Source organism: Felis catus, chromosome X (genome assembly GCF_018350175.1).
Source record: "Felis catus isolate Fca126 chromosome X, F.catus_Fca126_mat1.0, whole genome shotgun sequence".
NCBI lineage: Eukaryota > Metazoa > Chordata > Mammalia > Carnivora > Felidae > Felis > Felis catus.
Genome location: NC_058386.1, coordinates 62,964,588 through 62,990,513, shown reverse-complemented (window position 1 = coordinate 62,990,513; position 25,926 = coordinate 62,964,588). Strand labels below are relative to the sequence as shown.

Sequence of the window (25,926 nt, the reverse complement as noted above, 5' to 3'; positions counted from 1 at the left end):
ATAGTATGTTATTAGATCCATTTTTTATAGTGTCATCATTGATGTATCTAATGGAAGGTTATTTTTTTCCACAAAACCTTCAGTTTATGTCTCTTTTAAGTTTCCAATAAAGAATAGGCAGATGATCCAAATAACTTTACTATTAAAATTCCTGGCATGAAATTTTAAGTTGCTTTAAATTTTTTTAATGTTTATTTATTTTTGAGAGAGAGAGAGAGAGAGAGAGGCAGAGTGTGAGCAAGAGAGGGGCAGGGAAAGAGGGAGACACAGGATATGAGGCAGGCTCCAGGCTCTGAGCTGTCCACACAGAGCCCGATGCCGGGCTCGAACCCACAAGCTGTGAGATCATGACGTGAGCTGAAGTTGGACGTGTAACCACTAAACCACCCAGGCACCCCTAAGTTGCTTTAATAATGAAAAAATTTAAAGTGAGAGTAATTTGAGAATAATATTTACTTTTTATTTTTTTATTTTTAGAGAGAGAGAGAGAGAGAAAGAGAGAGAGAGAGAGAGCATGAGCTGGGGAGAGGGGCAGAGGGAGAAAGAGACAGAACCTTAAGGAGGCTCCATGCTCAGCACAGAGCCCAATGCAGGGCTTGATCCCATGACCCCAGAATCATGACCTGAGGTGAAATCAAGAGTCAGAGGCTTAACTGACTGAACCACCAGGTGCCCCTGGGAATGACATTTTAATATTTTAATAATTTCAGGTGGTGTGCAGAAGGTGGAAACTTGATTTGTTGCGACTTTTGCCATAATGCTTTCTGTAAGAAATGCATTTTGCGCAACCTTGGTCGAAAGGAGCTCTCTACAATAATGGATGAAAACAATCAGTGGTATTGCTACATTTGTCACCCAGAACCTTTGTTGGACTTGGTTACTGCATGTAATAGCGTATTTGAAAATTTAGAACAATTGTTGCAACAAAATAAAAAGAAGATAAAAGTTGACAATGAAAAGAGTAATAAAGTATATGACCATACACCCAGATTTTCTCCAAAGAAAAATAATTCAAATTGTAATGGAGAAGAAAAGAAATTAGATGATTCATGTTCTGGTACTGTAACCTACTCTTATTCAGCACTAATTGTGCCTAAAGAGATGATTAAGAAGGCAAAAAAACTGATTGAGACCACAGCTAACATGAACTCCAGTTATGTTAAGTTTTTGAAGCAGGCAGCAGATAATTCAGAAATCAGTTCTGCTACAAAGTTACGTCAGCTTAAGGCTTTTAAATCTGTGTTGGCTGATATCAAGAAAGCTCATCTTGCATTAGAAGAAGATTTGAATTCAGAGATTCAAGCTTTGGATGCTGTAAACAAAGAGAAAAATACCAAAGAGCATAAAGTCATAGATGCTAAATCTGAAACAAAAGTACGAAAGGGAGAAAAACCCTGTGCTTTGGAAAGGAAAGATTTTTCAAAATCAGAAGCTAAACTGTCAAGAAAGCAGGTAGATAGTGAGCACATGGATCAGAATATTGTAGTACAGGAACAAAGAGCAAATAAAAGTGCCAGTGGTGAACATAAGAAATCTGATAAAAAAGAGGAACCTCAGTATGAACCTACTAACACTTCTGAAGATTTGGATATGGATATTGTGTCTGTTCCTTCCTCAGTTCCAGAAGACATTTTTGAGAATCTTGAGACAGCTATGGAAGTTCAGAGTTCAGCAGATAATCAGGGAGATGGCAATAGTGGAACAGAGCAAGAGTTGGAGAATTCTTCTGTAAAATTAAGTATTACTTCAAAAGACAACAGAGGAGGTATTAAGTCAAAAACTACAGCTAAAGTAACAAAAGAATTATATGTTAAACTCACCCCTGTTTCCCTTTCTAATTCGCCAATTAAAGGTGCTGATTGTCAGGAAGTTCCACAAGATAAAGATGGCTGTAAAAGTTCTAGTCTGAACACCAAGCCAGAGAACTGTGGACTTGGAGAGGAAAAGAATGATAATGAGCATTTGTTTGAAAGTGAAGTTCCATTACTTTCAGAAGAATCTGATCTTCGAAGATCCCCACGTGTGAAGACTACACCCTTGAGGCGACAGACAGAAACCAATCCTGCAACATCTAATTCAGATGAAGAAAGTAATGAAACAGTTAAGGAGAAACAAAAACTATCCGTTCCAATGAGAAAAAAGGATAAGCGGAATTCTTCTGACAGTGCTGTAGATAATCCTAAACCTAATAAATTGCCTAAATCTAAGCAGTCAGAGATTGTGGATCAGAATTCCGATTCTGATGAAATGTTAGCAATCCTGAAAGAGGTATCCAGGATGAGTCACAGTTCTTCTTCAGATACTGATATTAATGAAACTCATACAAACCATGAGAAGACTTTATATGACTTAAAGACTCAAACAAGGAAAGATGATAAAGGAAAAAGGAAACGAAAAAGTTCTACTTCTGGCTCAGATTATGATATTAAGAAAGGCAAATCAGCTAAAAGGTCTATAATTTCTAAAAAGAAACGACAAAACCAGTCTGAATCTTCCAATTATGACTCAGAATTAGAGAAAGAGATAAAGAGCATGAGTAAAATTGGGGCTACCAAAACAACCAAAAAAAGAGTTCCAAATAAAGAAGATTATGATTCTTCTGAAGATGAAACACACAGGAAAAAAGGAATGGATAATCAAGGGCAGAAAAGTTTGAAGATTGCACAAGAAGGATCATCTGATGATGCTGAAAGGAAACAAGAGAGAGAGAATTTCTCTTCAGCAGAAGGCACAGTTGATAAAGACAAGACCATCATGGACTTAAGAGATCGAATGTCTAAAAAGCAGCAGTCAGGTGTTTCTTCTGATGGTGCTAAGTTGCCTTCAGGGAAAGAGGAGAGTTTTAATTCTCCAGAAGACAAAAAGGTTGCTGAAACTAAAGAAAGGAGTAAGCATTTGAAAACCAAAATGGGTAAGAGAGTACAGACTGGATTACTGGACATTGCTGAGAAGTTCCCAAAGAAAGAGCAAAGTGATGAATCCTCTGAAGATGATAAAAAGCTGAGCAAAAAGGGAACTGAAGTAAAAGAAAAGAAAATTACAGATTTGAAGAAAAATGTAATTAAGATGGAACAACAGTATGAATCATCATCTGATAGCACTGAGAAATTACCTGAGGGAGAAGAAATTTCTCGTTTTCCTAAAGGAATAAAACAAAATAAGAATGACACAACTTATGGGGAAAAGAAAAGAAAACAAATAAAAGATAAAACTTCTGAAAAGAAGGATGAATTATCTGATAAGGCTGAGAAATTTCAGGGGAAAAGAGATAGTTGTGATTCTTCAGAAGATAAAAAGAGTAAGAATGGAGTATCCAGTAGAGTGAAGAAAAGGTGCAACCTGCCTGAAAAGAGTTCAACGAAGAGACAAGATTGTTCATCATCTGATACTGAGAAATATTCCATGAAAGAAGATGGTTGTGATTCTTCTGATAAGAGACTGAAAAGAATAGAACTGAAGGAAAGAAGAAATTTAAATTCAAAGAGAAATACCAAGGAAGTACATAGTGGCTCATCATCTTCTGATGGTGAGGAAAGTTCTGAAGACAATAAAAAGCTGAAGAAACAGAGAACTTCAGCTAAAAAGAAGGCAGTCAGTGTCAAGGAGAAAATGAGAAACTCCCTGAGAACAAGCACTAAAAGGAAGCAAGCTGACATTAGTTCATCATCTTCTGATATAGGAGATGACCAGAATTCTGTAGGTGAGGGGAGCAGTGATGAACAGAAAATTAAGCCTGTGACCGAAAATTTAGTGCTGTCTTCACATACTGGATTTTGCCAATCTTCAGGTATGCAAAAAATAAATAAATTTATAATTTATGATTTTACCCTCATGAATAACCACATTGTTTAATTTTCCCTGAAGCCAATCAAATGCAAGGTTACTGTTTAGGAAAAGCCCCTTTAAAAATTCTTTGAAGATTTACTCGAAAGCCTTCCTTCATTTATTTTTATGGCATCATTGGAAGGTATGCCAAATATCATTAGTATTCTGTATCAGGTATACCAGGTTTGTTGGGTAGATGACAAAATTTCTTTACCAGTGTTCTGGAGTAGTAAACAGTAGTTCATGAAGGAAAATCAGACCTGTGCCAATAGTTCTGTAGGTATATATTCATGTAATGGAGATAGTGTGTGAAAGTTTTAACTGCTTTGCCATGTATATGATTTTTTATGTAATCTCTACACCCAACACAGGGCTTGAACTCAAAACCCTGAGATCAAGAGTTGTATACTTTTCCAACTTAGCCAGCCAGGTGCCCCTGCATATGGCTTTTTAAATTGGGTAGATTAACTTTGTGTCCAGTGAAATTCTCTGAAAACTTTAAATTTACTTCATTAAACCCATTACTGATACTTGTCAATTTTTTACTAATCACATGAACAGATGTTTCTGTTTATAACTATAACAAAAGAAAAATCCAAAAAATAGATGAATTATCTTTCTCTGAGGAGATAGAGAACTAGGACAATTAGGATTTGGGTTAACCTGTTAGTGATACCCCCCCCCCCAAATAGAATTGTGAAAATAATTTCTATCATTATTGCAGTTCTTAAAAAACAGTTGTATAATAAATACACATGTCACTTGCATTGTCTTTTTTTTTTTTAATCCATAAACCTGGCAGTTAACCAGGGACATGTTAAACAAATTTATTTATTCATTTAAAAAATTTATTTATATTTCAGTTCCAGCTTATGCTTAAAATACAGTGTCATATTAGTTTCAGGCGTACAATACAGTGACTCAACAACTCTATACGTTGCTCCATGCTCATCATGATAAATGTACTCTTAATCCCCTTCACCTATTTCATCCATTCCCCCACCTACCTCCCCTCTGGTAACCATCAGTTTGTTCCCTGTAGTTAAAGAGTGTGTTGTGTTTGTCTTTTTCCTTTGTTGATTGGTTTTGTTTCTTAATTCTACATATGAAAGAAATTATAAAGTATTTCTCTTTCTCTGACTTATTTTACTTAGCATTATACTTGCTTGATACATCCATGTTGTTGAACATGGCAAAAATTTTTTTTATGGCCCAAGTAATATTCCATTGTATATATACATACCACATCTTTAACCATTCATCTATCATTGGACACTTGAGTTGCTTCTATAATTTAGCTATTGTAAATAATGCTGCAATAAACATATCTTCCTGAAGTAATATTTTTGTATTCTTTGGATAAATAGTAGTAGAATTACTGGATCTTATGGTAATTCTATTTTTAATTTTTTGAGGAATGTCCATACTGTTCCACAGTGGCTGCACCAGTTTACATTCTCACCAACAGTGCATGAGGATTCCTTTTTCTCTGCATCCTCACCAACACTTTTTATTTCTTGAGTTACTGATTTCAGTCATTCTGACAGGTGTGAGGAGATATCTCATTGTGGTTTTGATTTGCATTTCCCTGATGATAAATGATGTTGAGCATCTTTTCTTGTGTGTGTATTGGCCATCTGTAGGTCTTCCTTGGAAAAATGTCTGTTTATGCATTCTGCCCTTTTTTAATTGGATTATTTGTGGGGTTTTTTTGGTGTTGAGTTGTATAAGTTTTTTTATATATTTTGGATGCTAACCCTTTATCAGATATGTCATTTGCAAATGCTGTCTCCCATTCAGTAGGTTGTTTTGTAGTTTCGTTGATTGTTTCCTTTGCTGTACAGAAGCATTTTATTTTTTTTATTTTGATGTAGTCCTAATAGTTTATTTTTTGCTTTTTTTCCCCTTGCCTCAGAAGGCATATCTAGAAAAATGTTGCTATGGCAGATGTCAGAGAAATTACGGCCTGTGCTGTCTTCAGGAGTTTTTTTAAAATTTTTAAAAATGTTTTATTTTTTTTATAAAAAAATTTTTTTTTGAAGATTTTTTTTAACATTTATTTATTTTTGAGAGACAGAGGCAGAGCACGATCAGGGGAGGGGAAGAGACACACACACACACACACACACACACACACACACACACAGAATCTGAAGCAGGCTCCAGGCTCTGAGCTGTTTATTAGCACAGAGCCCAACGTGGGGCTCAAACCCACGAACTGCAAGACTATGACCTGAGCTGAAGTTAGACACTCAACTGACTGAGCCACCCAGGCGCCTCCCCCAAATTTCTTAATATGTATTTTTTTTTTCAACGTTTTTTATTTATTTTTGGGACAGAGAGAGACAGAGCATGAATGGGGGAGGGGCAGAGAGAGAGGGAGACACAGAATCGGAAACAGGCTCCAGGCTCCGAGCCATCAGCCCAGAGCCTGACGCGGGGCTCGAACTCACGGACCGCGAGATCGTGACCTGGCTGAAGTCGGACGCTTAACCGACTGCGCCACCCAGGTGCCCCTTAATATGTATTTTTAAGAGAGAGAGAGAGTGCGAGCATGAGCGAGGGAGGGGCAGAGAGAGGGAAAAACAAAACTCAAAGCAGGCTCCAGGCTCTGAGCTGTCAGCATAAAGCCTGACACAGGGCTTGAGCTTATGAGCTGCAAGATCATGAACTGAGCTGAAGTTGGATGCCTAACTGACTGAGCCACCCAGGCGCCCCTTATTTTATTTTTGAGAGAGAGAGAGAGAGAGAGAGAGAGAGACAGACAGAGCATGAGTGGGGGAGGAGCAGAGAGAGAGAGGGAGACACAGAGTCCAAAGCAGGCTCCAGGCTCTGCGCTGTTAGCATAAAGTCCTACATGGGGCTAGAACCCACGAATCATGAGATTATGACCTGAAGTGAAGTCGGTCACTTAACCAGATGAACCACCCAGGTACACCTCTTCTAGGATTTTTATAGTTTCAGGTCTCACATTTTAGTTTTTTAATCCATTTTGAATTTATTCTTATGTTGTAAGAAAGTGGTCCAGTTTCATTCTTTTGCATGTTTCCATCCAGTTTTTTCAGCACCATTTCTTGAAGAGATTGTCTTTTTCCTATTACATATTCTTGCCTCTGTTGAGTAAATTAATTTTGTTGATAATTGACCACATAATCTTGAATATAATTCTGGGTTTTCTATCCTAATCTATTGACCTATGTGTTTATTTCTGTGCCAGTACCATACTGTTCTTGATTACTATGGCTTTGTAAGTATATCTTAAATCTGGGATTGCGATACCCCACAATTTGTTTATCTTTTTCTTTCCTTAAAAAAATTTTTTTTAATGTTTTATTTATTTTTGAGGGGAGAGAGAGATACAGAGCGTGAACAGGGGAGGGGCAGAGAGAGAGGGAGACACAGAATCTGAATTAGGCTCCAGGCTCTGAGCTGTCAGCACAGAGCCCAATATGGTGCTCGAACCCACGAGCTGTGAGATCATGACCTGAGCTGAAGTTGGGCGCTCAACAGACTGAGCCACCCAGGCGCCCCTGATTTTCTTTTTCAAGATTGCTTTGGCTGTTTGGGGTCTTTCGTGGTCTCATATAATTTTAGGATTGTTTGTTCTAGTTCTGTGAAAAATGTTGGTATTTTGATAGGTGTTGCATTAAATGTGTAGATTGCTTTGGGTAGTATGGGCTTTTAGCAGTATTTATTCTCCCAGTCCATGAGCATGGAATATCTTTCCATTTGTTTGTGTTCTCTTCAATTTCTTTCATCAAAGTTGTGTAGTTTTCAGAATACAGTTCTTTCACCTCCTTGGTTAACTTCATTTCTAGGTATTTTATTAGTTTTGGTACATTGGGACAGTTTTCTTAATTTGTATTTCTGCTACATTATTAGGGTATAGAAATGCAATGGATTTCTGTACATTGATTTTGTATCATGCAACCTTATTGAATTTATGTCAATTCTAGTAGTTTTTTGGTGGAGTCTTTAGGATGTTTTATATATATATATATATATATATATATATATATATATATATATATATATATAAATTCTGCAAATAGTGAGAGTTTGATTTCTTCCTTACAAATTTAGATGCCTTTCATTTGTTTTTGTTGTCTGATTGCTGTGGCTAGGGCTTCCAGTACTATGTTGAATAAAAGTGGTGAGAGTGAACATCCTTGTGTTGTTTCTGACCTTAAGGGAAAAGCTCTTAGTTTTCACCATTATGACATTAACTGTGAGGTTTTCATACATGGCCATTATTGTGTTGTGGTATGTTCCTTCTACCTGCTTTTTTGAGAGTTGTTATCATGAATGGATGTTATACTTTGTCGGAAGCTTTTTCTGCATCTATTGCAATGATCGTGTGTTTCTTATCCTTTCTCTTATTGATGTGACATAAGATTGTTGATTTGAAAATATTGAACCACCTTGCAGTCCAGGAATAAATCCTACCTGATCGTGATGAATGGTTTCTTTAAAAGTATTGTTGGATTCGTTTTGCTAGTATTTTGTTGAGGAATTCTGCATCTATGTTCTTCAGCGGTATTAGCCTGTAGTTCTCTTTTAGTGGTGTCTTTGATTTTTGTATCAGGGTAATGCTGGCCTCATAGTACAAATTTGGAGGTTATTATTCTTTGTCTTCTATTGTTTTGGAATAATTTGAGAAGAACTGGTATTAACTTCTTAAAATATTTAGATTTCATCTGTGAAGCCATCTGGTCCTGGATTTTTGTTTGCTGGGAGATTTTTATTGCTGATTCAATTTCATTGCTGGCAGTTGTTCTGTTCAAATGTTCAATTTCTTCACAATGGAGTTTTGGGAAGTTATATGTTCTCAGAAATGTATCCATTTCCTCTATTTTGTTCAATTGTTAGCATATAATCTTTCATAATCTCTTATTATCCTTTCAATTTCTGTGGTGTCCATTATTTCTCCTCTTTAATTTTTTATTTTGTTTGAGTCCTCTCATTTTTTTTGGTGTGTCTGATAAAGGTTTATCAGTTTTGTTGATCTTTTAAAAGAATCAGCTTCTGGTTTCATTGATCCATTGTTTTTTTTAACTATTGTTTTTGTTTATTTCTGCTCAAATCTTTATTATTTTTTCTTTTACTGGTTTTGTGTTTCATTTGTTCTTTTTGTAGCTTCTTTAGGTTTAATGTTTTTTTTAAATTTATTTGAGATTTTTCTTGTTTCTTAAAGTAGGTCTGTATTGTTATAAACTTCCCTCCTAGAATAACTTTTGCTGCATGCCAGAGATTTTCGAACATTTTGTTTTCATTTTCATTTGTCTCCATGCATTTTTAAAAAATTTTCTCTCTGGTATCTTTATTGACCCATTCATTTAGTAGTGTGTTATTTAACCTCCATGTATTTGTGTTCTTGCAGATTTTTTCTTGAGGTTGATTTCTAGTTTCATAGCGTTATGGTCAGAAAAGACGCATGGTATGACTTTGATCTTGTTGGATTTGTTTAAGACTTTTGTGGCCTAATCTGTGATCTAGTCTGGAGAGTGTTCCATGTTCACATGAAAAAGATTGTATTGTGCTGTTTTAGGATGGAATGTTCTGAATATATCTGTTAGATCCATCTAGTCCAAACTGTCCTTCAAAGGACTGGTTCTGTGTTGATTTCTGTGTGAATGAGTATCCATTGATGTAAGTGGGGAGTCGAAGTACTCTGCTATTATTGTGTTATGATTGATTGCTTTCTTTGTGTTTGTTATTAACTCCTTTATGTTTTTGGATGCTCTCATGTTGGATTCATAAACATTTACAGTTGTTATGCCTTCTTTTTGGATCGTAGTATTTATAATTATATGTGGTATTCTTCTTTGTCTCTTGTTACAATCTTTGTTTTAAAGTCTGTTTTTGCTGATATAAGTATTGCTACCTGGCTTTCTTTTACATCTATTTGTATGATAAATGTTTTTCTATCTCTTCACTTTCAATCTGCATGTGTCTTTAAGTCAGAAATGCGTTTCTTATAGGCAGCATATAGATGGGTCTTGCTTTGTTATCATTCAGTCACCCTGTGTGTTTTGGTTGGAGCATTTAGTACATTTACTTTCAAAGTAATGATTGATAGGCATTATTACCATTCTGTTACTTCTTTTGTGGTTGTTTTTGTAGTTTTTATCTGTTCCTTCTCTTGCTCTCTTCTCTCATCTTTTGCTGACTTTCATTAGTGATGTGCTTGGATTCTTTTCTCTAGTGTTTTGCATATCTATTAGTGGTTTTTTATTTGTGGTTATCATTAGATTTATATATAGCATCTTCTGCATATAGCAGTCCATATTAAGTTAATGGTTGCTTAAGTTTGAATCCATTCTAAGAGCACTAAATTTTTACTCCCTCTTTTCTCCCCATGTTTTAGATATATGGTGTCCTACTGTACATCCTTTTTTTTATGAATCCCTTTGCAGTTTTTTATTGATATACTTAATTTTACTGCTTTAGTGCTACCTACTTTTCTTACTACTAATTATGGTCTTATCTTTCCACACAGAGAATCCCCCCTCATTTTAAGTTTTTTAAAAATGTTTATATATTTTTGAGAGAGACAGGGTATGAACGGGGGGAGGGGGGCGGGAAGGACAGAGAGAGAGGGAGACACAGAATCTGAACCAGGCTCCAGGCTCTTAGCTGTCAACACAGAGCCCGATGTGGGGCTTGAACTCATGAACCACAGGATCATGACCTGAGCTGAAGTCAGATGCTTAACTGACTGAGCCACGCTGAGAATCCCCTCTAATATTTCTTGCACAGCTGGTTTAGCCATGATGAATTTCTTTAACTTTATTTGTCTAGGAAACTTTCTCTTTTCTTCTGTTCTGAATGATAGTCTTGCTGGAGACAGTATCCTATTTATTTATTTATTCATTTATTTATTTATTTAATAGTTTATATATTTTTGAGAGAAAGAGAAAAAAAAGCATAAGTGGGGGAGGGGTGAGAGAGAGAGAGAATCCCAAGCAGGCTCCGCACTGTCAGTGTGGAACCCTATGTGGGGCTCGAACTCACGAACTGTGAGATCATGACCTGAGCTGAGGTCAGATGCTCAACTGACTGAGCCACCCAGGCACCCCACTGGAGAGAGTATTCTTGGTCGCAGTTTTGTTTTTCTTCAGCACTTTGAATATACATGCCCGTCCCTTCTGGCCTGCAAAGTTTCTTCTGAAAAATCTGGCTATATACTTAGGAGATTTCCCTTGAATGTACCTGTTTTCTTTTCTCCTGTTCCTTTTAAAATTCTCTCTTTATCCCTACATTTTCTATTTTAATTACTATGTGTCTTGGTATAGATCTCCTTCAGTTGATTTTGTTAGGGGTTCTTTGTGCCTCCTGCTCCTGAAACTGGATGTATGTTTCTTTCCCCAGATTCAGGAAGTTTTTAGCTATTATTTCTTCAAGTAAATTTTCTGCCCCTTTTTCTTTTATATTTCTGGGATCCTTATAATGTGCTTATTACTGCGCTTGATTGTGTTAGTGAGTTCCCTAAGTGTGTTTTTAGTTTTTATTTTTTTTTCCTCCTTTTTGTTCAACTTGATTGCTTTCCATTACTCTATCTTCCGGGTCACTGATTTGTTCTTCTACTTTCTCTGTTCTACTATTTATTCCATCTAGTATGTATTCAATTTTACTTATTGAGGTCCTCATTTCTGGTTCTTGTTTGTGTGTTCTACCTCTTTGTTGAGCATCTCACGGAGGTCCTCCTCTCTTCTTAATTCCAGTGAGTATTTTTGTCACCATTACTTTAAATTGAAATCCTCTCTCTTTGGCATATTACTTATCTCTGTTTTGTTTAGCTCTCTTGCTGTCATTTTGTCATGTTCTTTAATTTGGGAAAGACTCCTTTTTTTCCTGATTTTGTCTAATTCTTTGTGTCTTTTTCTATGTGTTAGGAATGTCAGCTGTGTCTCTTGCTTTTGTAACTAGTGGTGTTATGAAGAACTGGTCCCTATAATAGTGCTTGGTAGGGCAGTGTCCCCTGTTCACCAGAACCTGGCACTTCTGGAATGTCTCCTGTGTGTGTGTGTAGAGTGTGCCCTAATTTTATGGCTGAGCCTCATTTGCCTTAAGTCCAGTCATCTCCAATGGCTCTGTTTGCCTCTGGTGGGCAGGGTTTGGTCACTGTGTTATGGTCCAGTCTGCTGTTTGCTTGGGCTTGAGTTGAGTCAGACCAGCCATTTGACAGAGATGCCATAGCTTGGAACTGCAGGGTGTTCTCCCTGTGTTGTCTCTTTAAACTTTTGTTGGTAGGCCCACTGCTAAGGCTGCAGTTAGACTCTTGTGTATGCTTATATTTCCCTGTGCCTCCAGGAAGGAGTTACTTTGGAGTGGTACTGGCCACTGTTGGGGCTGCTAGCACACTGCCAGGCTTGTGCCACTGCTTTGGTTGGTCTCCCTCCAAAGATGTGTTGGCAGGGGCAGTCCGCAGAAGAACGTGGGGGTGGGGTGTGTATGGTGCCAGCAAGGTCCACGCCAGTCCCCTGTGAGAGGTGTTTTGCAGCCACCTGATAAAACTCCTGTCCAAAGGCAAGACTGGTGTGGAGGGGCAAATCCAAAGAAGAAATGGTGGGTTGGGACATGCTGTTACCAAAGGTATGTGGAGAGTGTGGGTGCTGTGCTGGTTCCCTCAGGTGTATGTGTATCTAGGCTGAGGGCGGGGTATATGTGTATGTAGGCTGGGAGGAGAATGACTCGTGCTAGCTTTTTGTTCTTGCAGAAGTTGCCCAAAGATCCCTGCCCTTCCAGCACATGCTCAGGGGTTAATAAAGAAACCTCCTTCCCATATACCCTAGGCATTTTTCAAACTGCTGCTTTTATGCTGTATCTCAGTGGGGTTGTTTGTTGTGACATCTCTTTAAGGATAGGGACTCAATTTCCTGTCACCCCATGGTTCTTCCAGAGTTGAACCTGCTCATTTTTAAAATTTTGTGTGTGAAGCCCCACTGATTGTAAGTACTCAGGATGTTAGGTCCTTCTGGTTTTCATTGTTTTTTAATATGAAATTTATTGTCAGATTGGTTTCTATACAACACCCAGTGCTTATCCCAACAGGTGCCCTCCTCAGTACCCATCACCTACCCTCCCCTCCCTCCCACCCCCGATCAACCCTCAGATTGTTCTCAGTTTTTAATAGTCTTTTATGGTTTGGCTCCCTCCCTCTCTAACTTTTTTTTTCCTTCCCCTCCTCCATGGTCTTCTGTTCAGGTTCTCAGGATCCACATAAGAGTGAAAACATATAGTGTCTGTCTTTCTCTGTATGACTTACTTCATTTAGCATAACACTCTCTAGTTCCATCCATATTGCTATAAAAGGCCATATTTCATTCTTTCTCATTGCCACGTAGTACTCCATTGTGTATATAAACCACAATTTCTTTATCCATTCATCAGTTGATGGATATTTAGGCTCTTTCCATAATTTGGCTATTGTTGAGAGTGCTGTTATCAACATTGGGGTACAAGTGCCCCTATGCATCAGTACTCCTGTATCCCTTAGATAAATTCCTAGCAGTGCTATTGCTGGGTCATAGGGTAGGTCTATTTTTAATTCTCTGAGGAACCTCCACACTGTTTTCCAGAGCAGCTACACCAGTTTGCATTCCCACCAACAGTGCAAGAGGGTTCCCGTTTCTCCACATCCTTGCCACCATCTGTAGTCTCCTGATTTGTTCATTTTAGTCACTCTTACTGGTGTGAGGTGGCATCTGAGTGTGGTTTTAATTTGTATTTCCCTGATGAGGAGCAACCTTGAGCCTCTTTTCATGTGCCTGTTGGCCATCTGGATGTCTTCTTTAGAGATGTGCCTATTCATGTTTTCTGCCCATTGCTTCACTGGGTTGTTTGTTTTTCGGGTGTGGAGTTTGGTGAGCTCTTTATAGATTTTGGATACTAGCCCTTTGTCCGATATGTCATTTGCAAATATCTTTTCCCATTCCGTTGGTTGCCTTTTAGTTTTGTTGATTGTTTCCTTTGTAATGCAGAAGCTTTTTATCTTCACGAGATCCCAATAGTTCATTTTTGCTTTTAATTCCCTTGCCTTTGGGGATGTGTCAAGTAAGAAATTGCTGCGGCTGAGGTCAGAGAGGTTTTTTTCCTGCTTTCTCCTCTAGGGTTTTTATGGTTTCCTGTCTCACATTCAGGTCCTTCATCCATTTTGAGTTTGTTTTTGTGAATGGTATGAGAAAGTGGTCTAGTTTCAACCTTCTGCATGTTGCTTCCAGTTCTCCCAGCACCATTTGTTAAAGAGACTGTCTTTTTTTCCATTGTATATTCTTTCCTGCTTTGTCAAAGATTAGTTGGCCATGCTCTTGTGGGTCCAATTCTGGAGTCTCTATTCTATTCCATTGGTCTATGTGTCTGTATTTGTGCCAATATCATGCTATCTTGATGATGACAGCTTTGTAGTAGAGGCTAAAGTCTGGGATTGTGATGCCTCCTGCTTTGGTCTTCTTCTTCAAAATTACTTTGGCTATTTGGAGTGTTTTGTGGTTCCATACAAATTTTAGGATTGCTTGTTCTAGCTTCGAGAAGAATGTTGGTGCAATTTTGCTTGGGATTGCATTGAATGTGTAGATAGCTTTGGGTAGTATTGACATTTTAACAATATTGATTCTTCCAATCCATGAGCATGGAATGTTTTTCCATTTCTTTAAATCTTCTTCAATTACCTTCATAAGCTTTCTATAGTTTTCAGCATACATATCCTTTACATCTTTGGTTAGATTTATTCCTAGGTATTTTATGCTTCTTGGTGCAATTGTGAATGGGATCAGTTTCTTTATTTGTCTTTCTGTTGCTTCATTATTATTGTATAAGAATGCAACTGATTTCCGTACATTGATTTTGTATCCTGCAACTTTGCTGAATTCATGTATCAGTTTTAGCAGACTTTTGGTGGAGTCTATCAGGTTTTCCATGTATAATATCATGTTATCTGCAAAAAGTGAAAGCTTGACTTCATCTTTGCCAATTTTGATGCCTCTGATTTCTTTTTGTTGTCTGCTTACTGATAGCACTTCCAACACTATGTTAAACAATGGTGAGAGTAGACATCCCTGTCGTGTTGCTGATCTCAGGGAGAAAGCTCTCAGTTTTTCCCCATTGAGGATGATATTAGCTGTGGGCTTTTCATACATGGCTTTGATGATGTTTAAGTATGTTCCTTCTGTCCCAACGTTCTCAAGGGTTTTTATTAAGAAAGGATGCTGAATTTTGTCAAATGCTTTTTCTGCATCGATTGACAGGATCATATGGTTCTTTTCTTTCCTTTTATTAATGTGATGTATTACATTGATTGATTTGCGAATGTTGAACCAGCCCTGCAGCCCAGGAATGAATTCCACTTGATGGTGGTGAGTAATTCTTTTTATATGCTGTTGAATGCGATTTGCTAGTATTATTGAGGATTTTTGCATCCATATTCATCAGGGATATTGGCCTGTAGTTCTCTTTTTTTTTTTCCTGGGTCTCTGTCTGGTTTAGGAATCAAAATAATGCTGGCTTCATAGAATGAGTCTGGAAGTTTTCCTTCTGTTTCTATTTTTTGGAACAACTTGAGAAGGATAGGTATTATCTCTGCTTTAAATGTCTGGTAGAATTCCCCAGGGAAGCCATCTGGTCCTGGACTCTTAATTTGTTGGGAGATTTTTGATAACTGATTCAATTTATTCACTGGTTATGGGTCTGTTCAAGTTTTCATTTCTTCCTGTTTGAGTTTTAGAAGTGTGTGGGTGCTGAGGAATTTGTCCATTTCTTCCAGGTTGTCCAGTTTGTTGGCATATAGTTTTTCATAGTATTCCCTGAAGATGGCTTGTATTTCTGAGGGATTGGTTGTCATAATTGCATTTTCATTCATGATTTTATCTATTTGGGTCATCTCCCTTTTCCTTTTGAGAAGCCTGGCTAGAGGTTTAACCTTTTTTTTTAAAACCCCACTCTTGGTCTCATTGATCTGCTCTACAGTTTTTTTAGATTTTATTTTGTTTATTTCTGTTCTGCTCTTTATTATTTCTCTTCTTCTGCTGGGTTTGGGGTGTGTTTGCTATTCTGCTTCTATTTCCTAGGTGTGCTGTTAGATTTTGTATTTGGGATTTTTCTTGTTTCTTGAGATAGGCTTGGATTGCAATGTATTTTCCTCTCAGGCCTGCCTTTGCTGCATCCCAAAGCGTTTGGGTTGTTGTATTTTCATCTTCATTTGTTTCCACATATTTTTAAATTTCTTCTCTAATTGCCTTGTTGAACCACTCATTCGTTAGTAGGGTGTTCTTTAACCTCCATGCTTTTGGAGGTTTTCCAGACTTTTTCCTGTGGTTGATTTCAAGTTTCATAGCATTGTGGTCTGAAAGTATGCATGGTATGATCTCAGTTCTTTTATACTTATGAAGGGCTGTTTTGTGACCGAGTATGTGATCTATCTTGGAGAATGTTCCATGTGCACTCGAGAAGAAAGTATATTCTTTTGCTTTGGGATGCAGAGTTCTGAATATATCTGTCAAGTCCATGTGATCCAATGTATCATTCAGGGCCCTTGTTTCTTTATTGATCCTGTGTCTAGATGATCTGTCCACTGTAGTAAGTGGAGTATTAAAGTCCCCTAAAATTACCACATTTTTATCAATAAGGTTGCTTACCATGCTTGGGATGCCTGGGTTGGGGTCTGCTCTTCTTCCTGCTGTGCCTGCATGGCATCCCTCCCTTCTGCTGAAAGACCCAAGGTTCTCTTTGGCTCCACATCATATGTTTGCCCTTTCTGCCCTCTTGGTTGTGGCCTTTTCTCTACATTTAGCCGTGGCAGGTCTGTTTTACCAGTCTTCAGTTCATTTTCTTTTTTTTTTACTCTGATGTGGCTGTTATGTAGACGTAACCATAAGATGAAGAGAGCTTGAGATCCTCCTACTCCATCATCTTACCCAGAAGTCCACATGAATTTTATTTTAAAATCTTATTGAGGAGATTTCAGGTATAACTATGTTTCCAGCACAGGCAGAGTGTTTAAAATTTTCCTTTGAATCCTTACGTTAGGATTTTACATTTATCCCAGTTGGAATTTGTGCAATTGACATGAATATTGCCTTTTAATAAAACTTCCAATTTCTTGTATATAGTGCTTATCTGATGAGTTGATTTGGAAACCAAGTGTGATTTTCATTGCATATTCAGTTTAATGCTTTGCGTTGTCAGATACCTATATGGATGTTTGCCCGTATGGCTTTAACTACAAGTCTGCTGTCCCTGAAATTGTTGGGCCCAGTGTGTTTTAGCGTTTTCAACTTTTTGATTTTTAGAAAGATTATGTAGATTAGTTAGCATATATTATGTTATAGCCCTAGGTGCATGTGAGGCAACACTCCCATGAGCAAATTAGTATTTCTGCTGCAGAACATCTGAACATTCATAGTTAAAGGACTGAACAGTTTAGATCATGTTTTGCTGTCAGACGAACTTAGGCAACAATTTTCAAAACTTACATTGAGAGCTTTTTGATTTTAAAATTATGGTTTAAAAAATGAAAAATGTAAGGGTTAGCGATGCTGACCCCCTTGACCCCCTTTTCAGTCAGAAATCCATGTGTAACTTTTGATTTCTCAAAAACTAATTTTTTAGTTTAGGAAAAAATAATTTCCTTAAAAACTAATTCCTCTAATAGCCTAATGTTGACTGGAAGCCTTACCAAAAACACCAATAGTTGATTAACACATATTTTCTATGTTGTATATACTATATTCTTACAGTAAACTAGATAAAAGGAAATGTTAATCGAAGATACAATTATAGTACTATCGTGTAAAAAATGCAGTTATAAGTGGACCTGTGCAGTTTAAACCTGTGTTGTTCAAGGGTCAACTATATGGTAGTTTAAGATATTGTTTATATTCATATTACAATCTAATAGTTACTTTGATGTCATATCAATGTTTTATCAGGTTAATTGGGAAAACTCTTATTAAGGATTAGAGTATAAGAATAATAAATTGTGAGTAGTTACATGGGATATTCTCATTGGCTAATTGTAGACTAATTGAGTTAATCTTAAAATTTGGAAAATTGGTTTCCATGATTAATCAGCTTCCCAGTGAAATCAGCATGTTTAATTTCAATTGCTAATTTTCATCTCCCCAAATCTAACTTGATCTGACACTTATAAGAGAGTTTTATGATATACCTCTCATGTTTAAAACTAATACATATATAAGTAATATGTATTCATTTGATCTTAAGAAGAGATGGCAATGTATGGCAAATATTCATAGGGTGCATACCCCCATAATTCCTTACCTGAGCACTTGTATAGATCATTTTGTTCCATTGTGATCATTGTGTTCCGTGTAACTTTGTTTTCAAGTACTAGTGTGCTAGTACATATCCATAGAAGCCTTGAGAATTGAGCTCTTCAGGAGATGCCAGTCTCTCTCAGCTATTTGGTGGAATAAGCCTTGTTTGGATTTTCTTTACCCTGGATATTTCTTGGAACTGATTACTTTACATGAAGAAGATAATTTTGCTTGGAAATTAATACATCTAGAAATTGGACTTTGTAAAAATCTTAAGCAGAAAATATTATGAAGGGCATTGAAAATAAGCACTATAAAAAGTACTGTTTTTCAAGATAAGTTTGGTTGTGAGCCAATGATAAGTGACATTCCTTTATAATTTGTTTATGCGTATATAAACATGGCGTAGTTTCCTAATATGTCCAACTTAATTAAGGGAACAATATTTTTGAACTCTTAAAATGCCTCTCCTGCTCCTGTATATTTACATGATTCCAGTTTATTCAGCCATATGTGGGTATCCTATAATGAGGTGTAATAGTTTACTAGAAAAATTGGGGCTTGAGAATGGCAGGGGCATGAGCAACCAAAATGAAGAACATGGTCCTAGGAGATTGCAGTCCAATGAATTAGATAGACATAGATAAATCATTATTTTAAAAAATACCACAAGAAACATATAAAACTAAAATGGGGCGGTGTGATAAATAGCAGTTGGGCCATTTAATCTAAATATTAGAGAAAGACTTTGAACAGGTAAAATTTGAACTCAACTTTGAAGGATATTTCAAATTTTGAAAGGTGTAGTAGAGGAACAACAGTAATATTACTAGTAATATTTCATTTGAAGAGTGGTCTGTTTGAGGTATTGATTATGAGTTTGCTAGGGTATTCTAAGATTTATTTTTGCCTTTCTATGTTTAGCATATTTCTATCCTGAACCTATAGTTGTCTGTGTTCTTTATGGATTTTTTTCTGTAACATTCTGTCCCTATCTTTTATTATGAAGCAAATTTAAATATACAGAAAAGCTTCTGTCATTAACATTGTACTATGTTCATATTATCACATATTTATTTATATATCCTTATATTTATCCATCAATATACCTAATTTTTCGTCTTTTTAACTGTTCATTTTGAACGAATGATAAATTCACAGGAAATTGCAAAAAAAAAAAAAATGGACACGGAGGTCTTGAATGATACCCTCCATTCAGTTTTCCCCAGCGGTGACATCTTATTTAACTGTAGTACAATGTCAAAATCAGAAAACTGAAGATTTATTGCGGTTTAACCAGTTTTTCATGCACTGATTTGTTTGTGTGTTTATGTATATGTAAGTACAGTTCTCTGCAATTGTTATCACTTGTGTAGTTTTGTATAACCATTACCATAGTCAAGATACTGAACTGTTCATTGCTACAAGGTTCCCTTTTGCTACCCCTTATGCACATCACCTTGCTTAACCATATTCTTTTTTTAAAAATTAAAAAAAAATTTTTTAATGTTTGTTTATTTCTGAGACAGAGAGAGGCAGAGCATGAGAGGGGGAGGGGCAGAGAGAGAGGGAGACACAGAATCTGAAGCAGGCTCCAGGCTCTGAGCTGTCAGCACAGAGCTGGATGCAGGGCTCAAACTCCTGAGCTGTGAGAGCATGTCCTGAGCTGAAGTTGGAAGCTCAGCGGACTAAGCCACCCAGACACCCACTTGCTTAACTGTATTCTTAACCCCTGGCAACTGTTAATTCTATTTTCATCTTTAATTTTGTCATTTTGAGGTAGAATCATGAGGTGTGAAACCTTTAGAGATTGACTTTTTTCACTGAATGTAATGAATGCCCTTGAAATCCTTGATGCATTTCAAAGTAAATGGTAATCATCAGCATACTTCTCCCTAATTACTTCACCATAAATAGTATTAATGACAGGTTAATATAGAAGTGTGTTTTTGAGGTGAAATTTACATACAGTGAAATGCACAAATCTTAACCATTTTTTTTTACATTTGTATTTTTTTAAAAATATTATTGAGAGAGAGTGAGTGAAGAGGGGGAGGGAGGGGGGAGAAAGGGAGGGAGGGAGGAGAGAGAGAGAGAGAGAGAGAGAGAGAGAGAGAGAGAGAGAGAAAGAGAAAGAGAAAGAGAAAGAATTCCAAGCAGGTTTCATGCTTCTGTGCAGAGCCCAATGCAGGGCTCTATCTCCCAACCATGAGATCATGACCTGAACTGAAATCAAGAGATGGATTCTTAACCCACTGAACCACCCAGGCACCCCTTCATCTTATCCTCTTTAGATTAATTTTTTTTAGGTTTATTTATTTTCAGAGGCAGCGCAAGCAGGGGAGGGGCAGAGAGAGGGGGAGGGAGAGAATCTTAAGCAGGGTCCATGTTCAGCACAGAGCATGATGCAGGGCTTGATCTCAGGAACTGTGAGATCATGACCTGAGCCAAAATCAGGGGTGCAATGCTAAACTCACCGAAACACTCAGGTGCTCCAGCCACTTTAGATTTTTAGTCAAAGGATAGCAGTGTAACTTTTTAAAAAAAATTTTTTTAACGTTTTTTCATTTTTGATAGAGACAGAGCGTGAGTGGGGGAGGGGCAGAGAGAGAGGGAGACACAGAATCTGAAGCAGGCTCCAGGCTCTGAACTGACAGCACAGAGCCCGACGTGGGGCTCGAACTCATGGACTGACCTGAGCTGAAATTGGACGCTTAACCGACTGAGCCACCCAGGTGCCCCAGCAGTGTAGCTTTTTATAAGGAATCAGTTTTACTGTACTTGAATATATCTCTTGGTAATTCTACTCATGAATACAATACAGATTCCACCCCGAAATCCAAATAATCCAGTGAAGAAATGGGCAGAAAACATGAATAGACACTTCTCTAAAGAAGACATCCAGATGGCCAACAGGCACATGAAAAGATGCTCAACATCGCTCCTCATCAGGGAAATACAAATCAAAACCACAGTCAGATATCACCTCACGCCAGTCAGAGTGGCCAAAATGAACAAATCAGGAGACTATAGATGCTGGCGAGGATGTGGAGAAATGGGAACCCTTTTGCACTGTTGGTGGGAATGCAAATTGGTGCAGCCACTCTGGAAAACAGTGTGGAGGTTCCTCAAAAAATTGAAGATAGACCTACCCTATGACCCAGCAGTAGCACTGCTAGGAATTTACCCAAGGGATACAGGAGTACTGATGCATAGGGGCACTTGTACCCCAATGTTTATAGCAGCACTCTCAACAATGGCCAAATTATGGAAAGAGCCTAAATGTCCATCAACTGATGAATGGATAAAGAAATTGTGGTTTATATACACAATGGAGTACTACGTGGCAATGAGAAAAAATGAAATCTGGCCTTTTGTAGCAACATGGATGGAACTGGAGAGTGTGATGCTAAGTGAAATAAGCCATTCAGAGAAAGACAGATACCATATGTTTTCACTCTTATGTGGATGCTGAGAAACTTAACAGAAACCCATGGGGGTGGGGAAGGAAAAAAACAAAAGGTTAGAGTGGAAGGGAGCCAAAGCATAAGAGACTCTTAAAAACTGAGAACAAACTGAGGGTTGATGGGGGGTGGGAGGGAGGGGAGGGTGGGTGATGGGTATTGAGGAGGGCACCTTTTGGGATGAGCACTGGGTGTTGTATGGAAACCAATTTGACAATAAACTTCATATATTGAAAAAAAACTTGTATTCTGGGAAGGAACTTTGAAATATATAAGATACAACTATTGTGTTACTGCTGGCACTTCATAAATTCCCCATTGTTTTTTTTGTATAAATTTTTTTTACTCATGTTTTGGATTCAGAGTACAGTTTAGAATCCACTAGTTGTTTTAAACTTTTTAGCTTTCAGTTTAATTTTACATGGTTTTATTTATATAGATTATTCAAACCTAATTTTAAGTACACTTTTTTCCCCTCAAGGAGATGAAGCCTTATCTAAATCAGTGCCTGTCACGGTGGATGATGATGATGACGACAATGATCCTGAGAATAGGTATGATTCCATCTGTAAGGACTTAAAAAAGATTATAACACACCCTAGGCGTGGGCACAAACAGCAGCAACGGAACCGCAAGCCGGTTGTAAAAACCAGGAGTGCCTGCCTTAGAAAGACTCGTTCACAGTCTTCCTGCAAGTTTGAAAGAAAGGCCAGAAAATGGGCTAAAACTCATAAACCTTAAGAGAAAGTAAATACGAATATTAACACACCTAGCATAGGGTGTGTTATAAAAACAGCACTGTCAATTTTATGTTCCCATGTAAACTGTGATAATTCGTTGAGAATATTTTAATTTCAGCAAATTATTTTATTGATGAAAGTAAATCATTTCAATAAATTGGTAACAACAGACATCTCCTCAGTATTTGATTTTTGTTTTTAGTTGCCATCTAATATGGTGGTCCTATTTATTAAGACCAATTCAAAGTGAAAGGAGATTGCTCAGATATGTAAGATTAAGAAATTGTTTTCAAAATAAGTATCAGTATACAAAGTGTCCAGAGTGATTTGGATTTTAACTATTTTTCTCATAAAATAGATAGTATGATGGTTAACTTTAATAAAACTTAAACAGCTGATTTAAAAGTAAACAGTGTAGCCTGTACATATTCACTTAATCAAAGGGATGTTAGGAGTAGAAAAAAATACAAAGACATACCCATATCCTAACAATGAAGAATAATGAAAATGAATATATCAAAGAATATAACCCTAAATTTTTTACCTTTTAAACCCTTCCTGGAATATAGTGTATCCTACGCAAAACTTCGACAACTTAGTGTGGTGTAGTAGGTGGAATTTGGGAATAATGGGGATAAGAATATCTGATTTCTAGTTCTAACTTCTCTAACAACTGTATGTGTGATTATGCGCAAGTGACTTAACTACTCTGCCAAAATATTCTGATTTCTAAAATGAAAAGATGGGATGAAATTTTCTGTGATTAATTCTGGCACCAAATATCAATGATAGATTTGATGGTTTTACTAAAGAACACTATATTAACCATCCATTTATTCCTAATAGTAAGTTATGATATTAAGAAAATTTGAAAATATACATGTAATTTTTGTGTCATAATTTTGTAAGAAATTAACTTTGAGTTAGTAAATGCTGTGGGGCCAGCTGTTATTCTAGCTCTGTTTTCTGTATCTTGTTGTTGCTGATAGGGTTTTCTGTTTCCGAGATCAGCATTCTCCCAATAGAATGTTTTTCTTATGGGAAATGAACAATTTTATTTTGTACTTTTAAAGAGAGATTAATCATGGACACAATGACTCAGTTGCTGCTTACCTAGTATATAAAAATTAAATATATACATACCCAGTTATTTTATGAGATGGGGTGGGGTCGAGAATGGAATGGTAAAGGCCTACATGTTATTCCTCAGCAAGTTTTATAGTACATGATCATAGATTATGGAAGCATTTAAAAACTTGTCTTTTAAAATGCTTTAGTTCCTCTATTTATTTATACTACTAATTTGTTTTCCTGTAAACCACAAGGACTCCAGTATTATTGAAAGGCTAATAATATTTAAAACATGCTATATTCTAATTTAACTATGAGTGATGAACCTTAATCTCATATTTAGCCACCAGATGAGAGTGTCATTAAGGTATGATAATTTTATATTTGTGTTAGAATCTGTCAAAATATAAATATTTTCATCTTTTAAGTTGTTTGATTATATCTCTGTATCTGGCAAATATTATATTGGAAGGTATAGTTAATTCCATCTTGTATTTGTGATTAAATACAACCCTGTCGAGTACTTTTGAGAAGAATTGAATTTTATCTTGAACATGTTTTTCTTTATACTTACTTTAATGTGCCTTTATAAAATACACCATTAATAACTTATTTCATATTGAACATACCAAAGAGGTATCTAATACCCATGGTGGGGATACAAATACCATATGGAACTATTTTAGCATAGATGATGTATTTGAGCATATTTGAATATGCACTAAGCAAATTTTAAAAATTTGTTTGCAGATCACAATTAATTCTTGGAATTATTTTTTACCAGTTTCACATTTTTGAGTAGGATGTATTTTAGTACGCAGCATGTTGTAATTTTGTGTAAATTTGTACACAATTGTGTAATTGTGTATAAATTTTGTATACATTTCATATGCTTTGACTTTTTAGCAATGTTAATACATTTTCATTGTTGACGTTTATGGAGAGGTAAATAGTGTATTAATGCCATGGCTTAACTGTTTGGATGCAATAAATTTCTGTAAAACTTTTTCTTGTTCAAGCATTTAATTTTAATTATGTATCTTTTCATGAAAGTTGAAAGATTTTGTTAAAATCAAGATATGGAAGGTAGTTTGTAGCCAGCAAAGTTCTGATATTTCTGAAATTGAGGAAGTAAATACTTTATAATTCCCTAAACATATACTTACATATGAATATATATATATGTACTTATATATATTTATGTGAAAGTAGATTTCACTCTTATCTGTGTCTTTTCTGTTTTAAAGCTATGATAGCTTTTGAGGTCATTTAAAAAACTTAGCCATGTACTGAATATTTTATTAGGTATGAATATGTAAATTTGTTATTTTAGCATACTCTTATGTGGCATCATTCATATTTGAAAGTAAATGCATGCTACTGTGAGATAGAGTGGTCTAACATGTAAATTAATTTCTGTTTAATAGTATTTATTTAATAAACAATGACAAAGTATTATAGGTTGATTGACAGTTTAACTTTCTTTGGTTGAACTTTTTAGAAAAATAAATAGACTAAGTTTATATGTTGAATTTTGTATAATTGATAATTTACTTAGAATTTTACAGCTTGGACTTTACATACTTTTTGAAAGGGAGAAGAATACAAAACAGTTTGTTAGGTTATTTAAATTATACATGTAATTTTAAAAGTCAGTTATTTGAATATGCCATTATGTTAATGTTGTCTTTCAAATACCTGTTGTGTTTTAAATTGGTTCTTTCATTTAAACAACATTTATTCATGTAATTTGATTACTGTTGCATTTCTATAGTTAGTTGGCATTGAAAATGTGTTGTGATTCCTTAGTAGGTATATTTTGACCAAATATTTTCTAGTGTCCTATATTCGTATACCTGCACTGTGAATTAGTCTCAAGAGGCAAGATGGTAGTTTGTTCAAGTTTAACAGTGTTTGTGTTGAGGATCATTAAACTAGGCTTGTCTTTAGAGGTTGCATACTACACAATCAATGAAGACTCTATTCTCTCCAAAAAGGAATTATTTTCAGAATATTCTTTATTTGGAGATTGTTTTCTAAATAAGCATTCTTTCTTTATTCCAATTTTGACTAAAAACTGAGATTTTATGTGGATACCCTTCCCTGGGACACACATAAAAATATTTACCTTATAATTGAAGAATTGGATTAATAATATTAATCCAATTGGATCTAATAATATTCCAGTTTTTCTCATAATTTCTTTCTCACTGGGGCTAAATACTTACTACATAGAAGCAAAATTTGACATGGAGATTGCTTAAAGGAATTGTCCATTGTTAATAGAAGTTCTACTTAATTATAGTGGGACTACACTATTGCCTTAAAATTTTCCAATTATTTTGTTATTTGGTAATACCTTGCTTTTCAACTGGAAAATATACAAATGATTGTTTTCTCCCTACTAGCTTGGTGTGGATATTCTGTTGATGAAGGTTCTGTACTATTAATTCAGCATATTTTCAGAAGTAATTAATCGTTCCTGGATGTTGTTTGTTCATGCTAATGAAGATATTTAATGATTGTTTACCTGATTTCAGCAATGTTTAAAAG

General features: G+C 36.2%; 1 protein-coding gene across 10 annotated transcripts in view; it reads left to right on the top strand.

Moving 5' to 3' along the window:
• Nucleotides 1–25,926, top strand: part of ATRX (ATRX chromatin remodeler) — a 312,306-nt gene that overhangs the window by 93,443 nt on the left and 192,937 nt on the right. For all 10 annotated transcript variants that reach the window (XM_045051014.1, XM_045051016.1, XM_045051015.1 and 7 more), the window contains 2 exons: nt 711–3,787; nt 22,044–22,116. In XM_045051014.1, the coding sequence (XP_044906949.1) occupies nt 711–3,787; nt 22,044–22,116 (3,150 nt within the window). The remainder of the gene's footprint in view (nt 1–710; nt 3,788–22,043; nt 22,117–25,926) is intronic.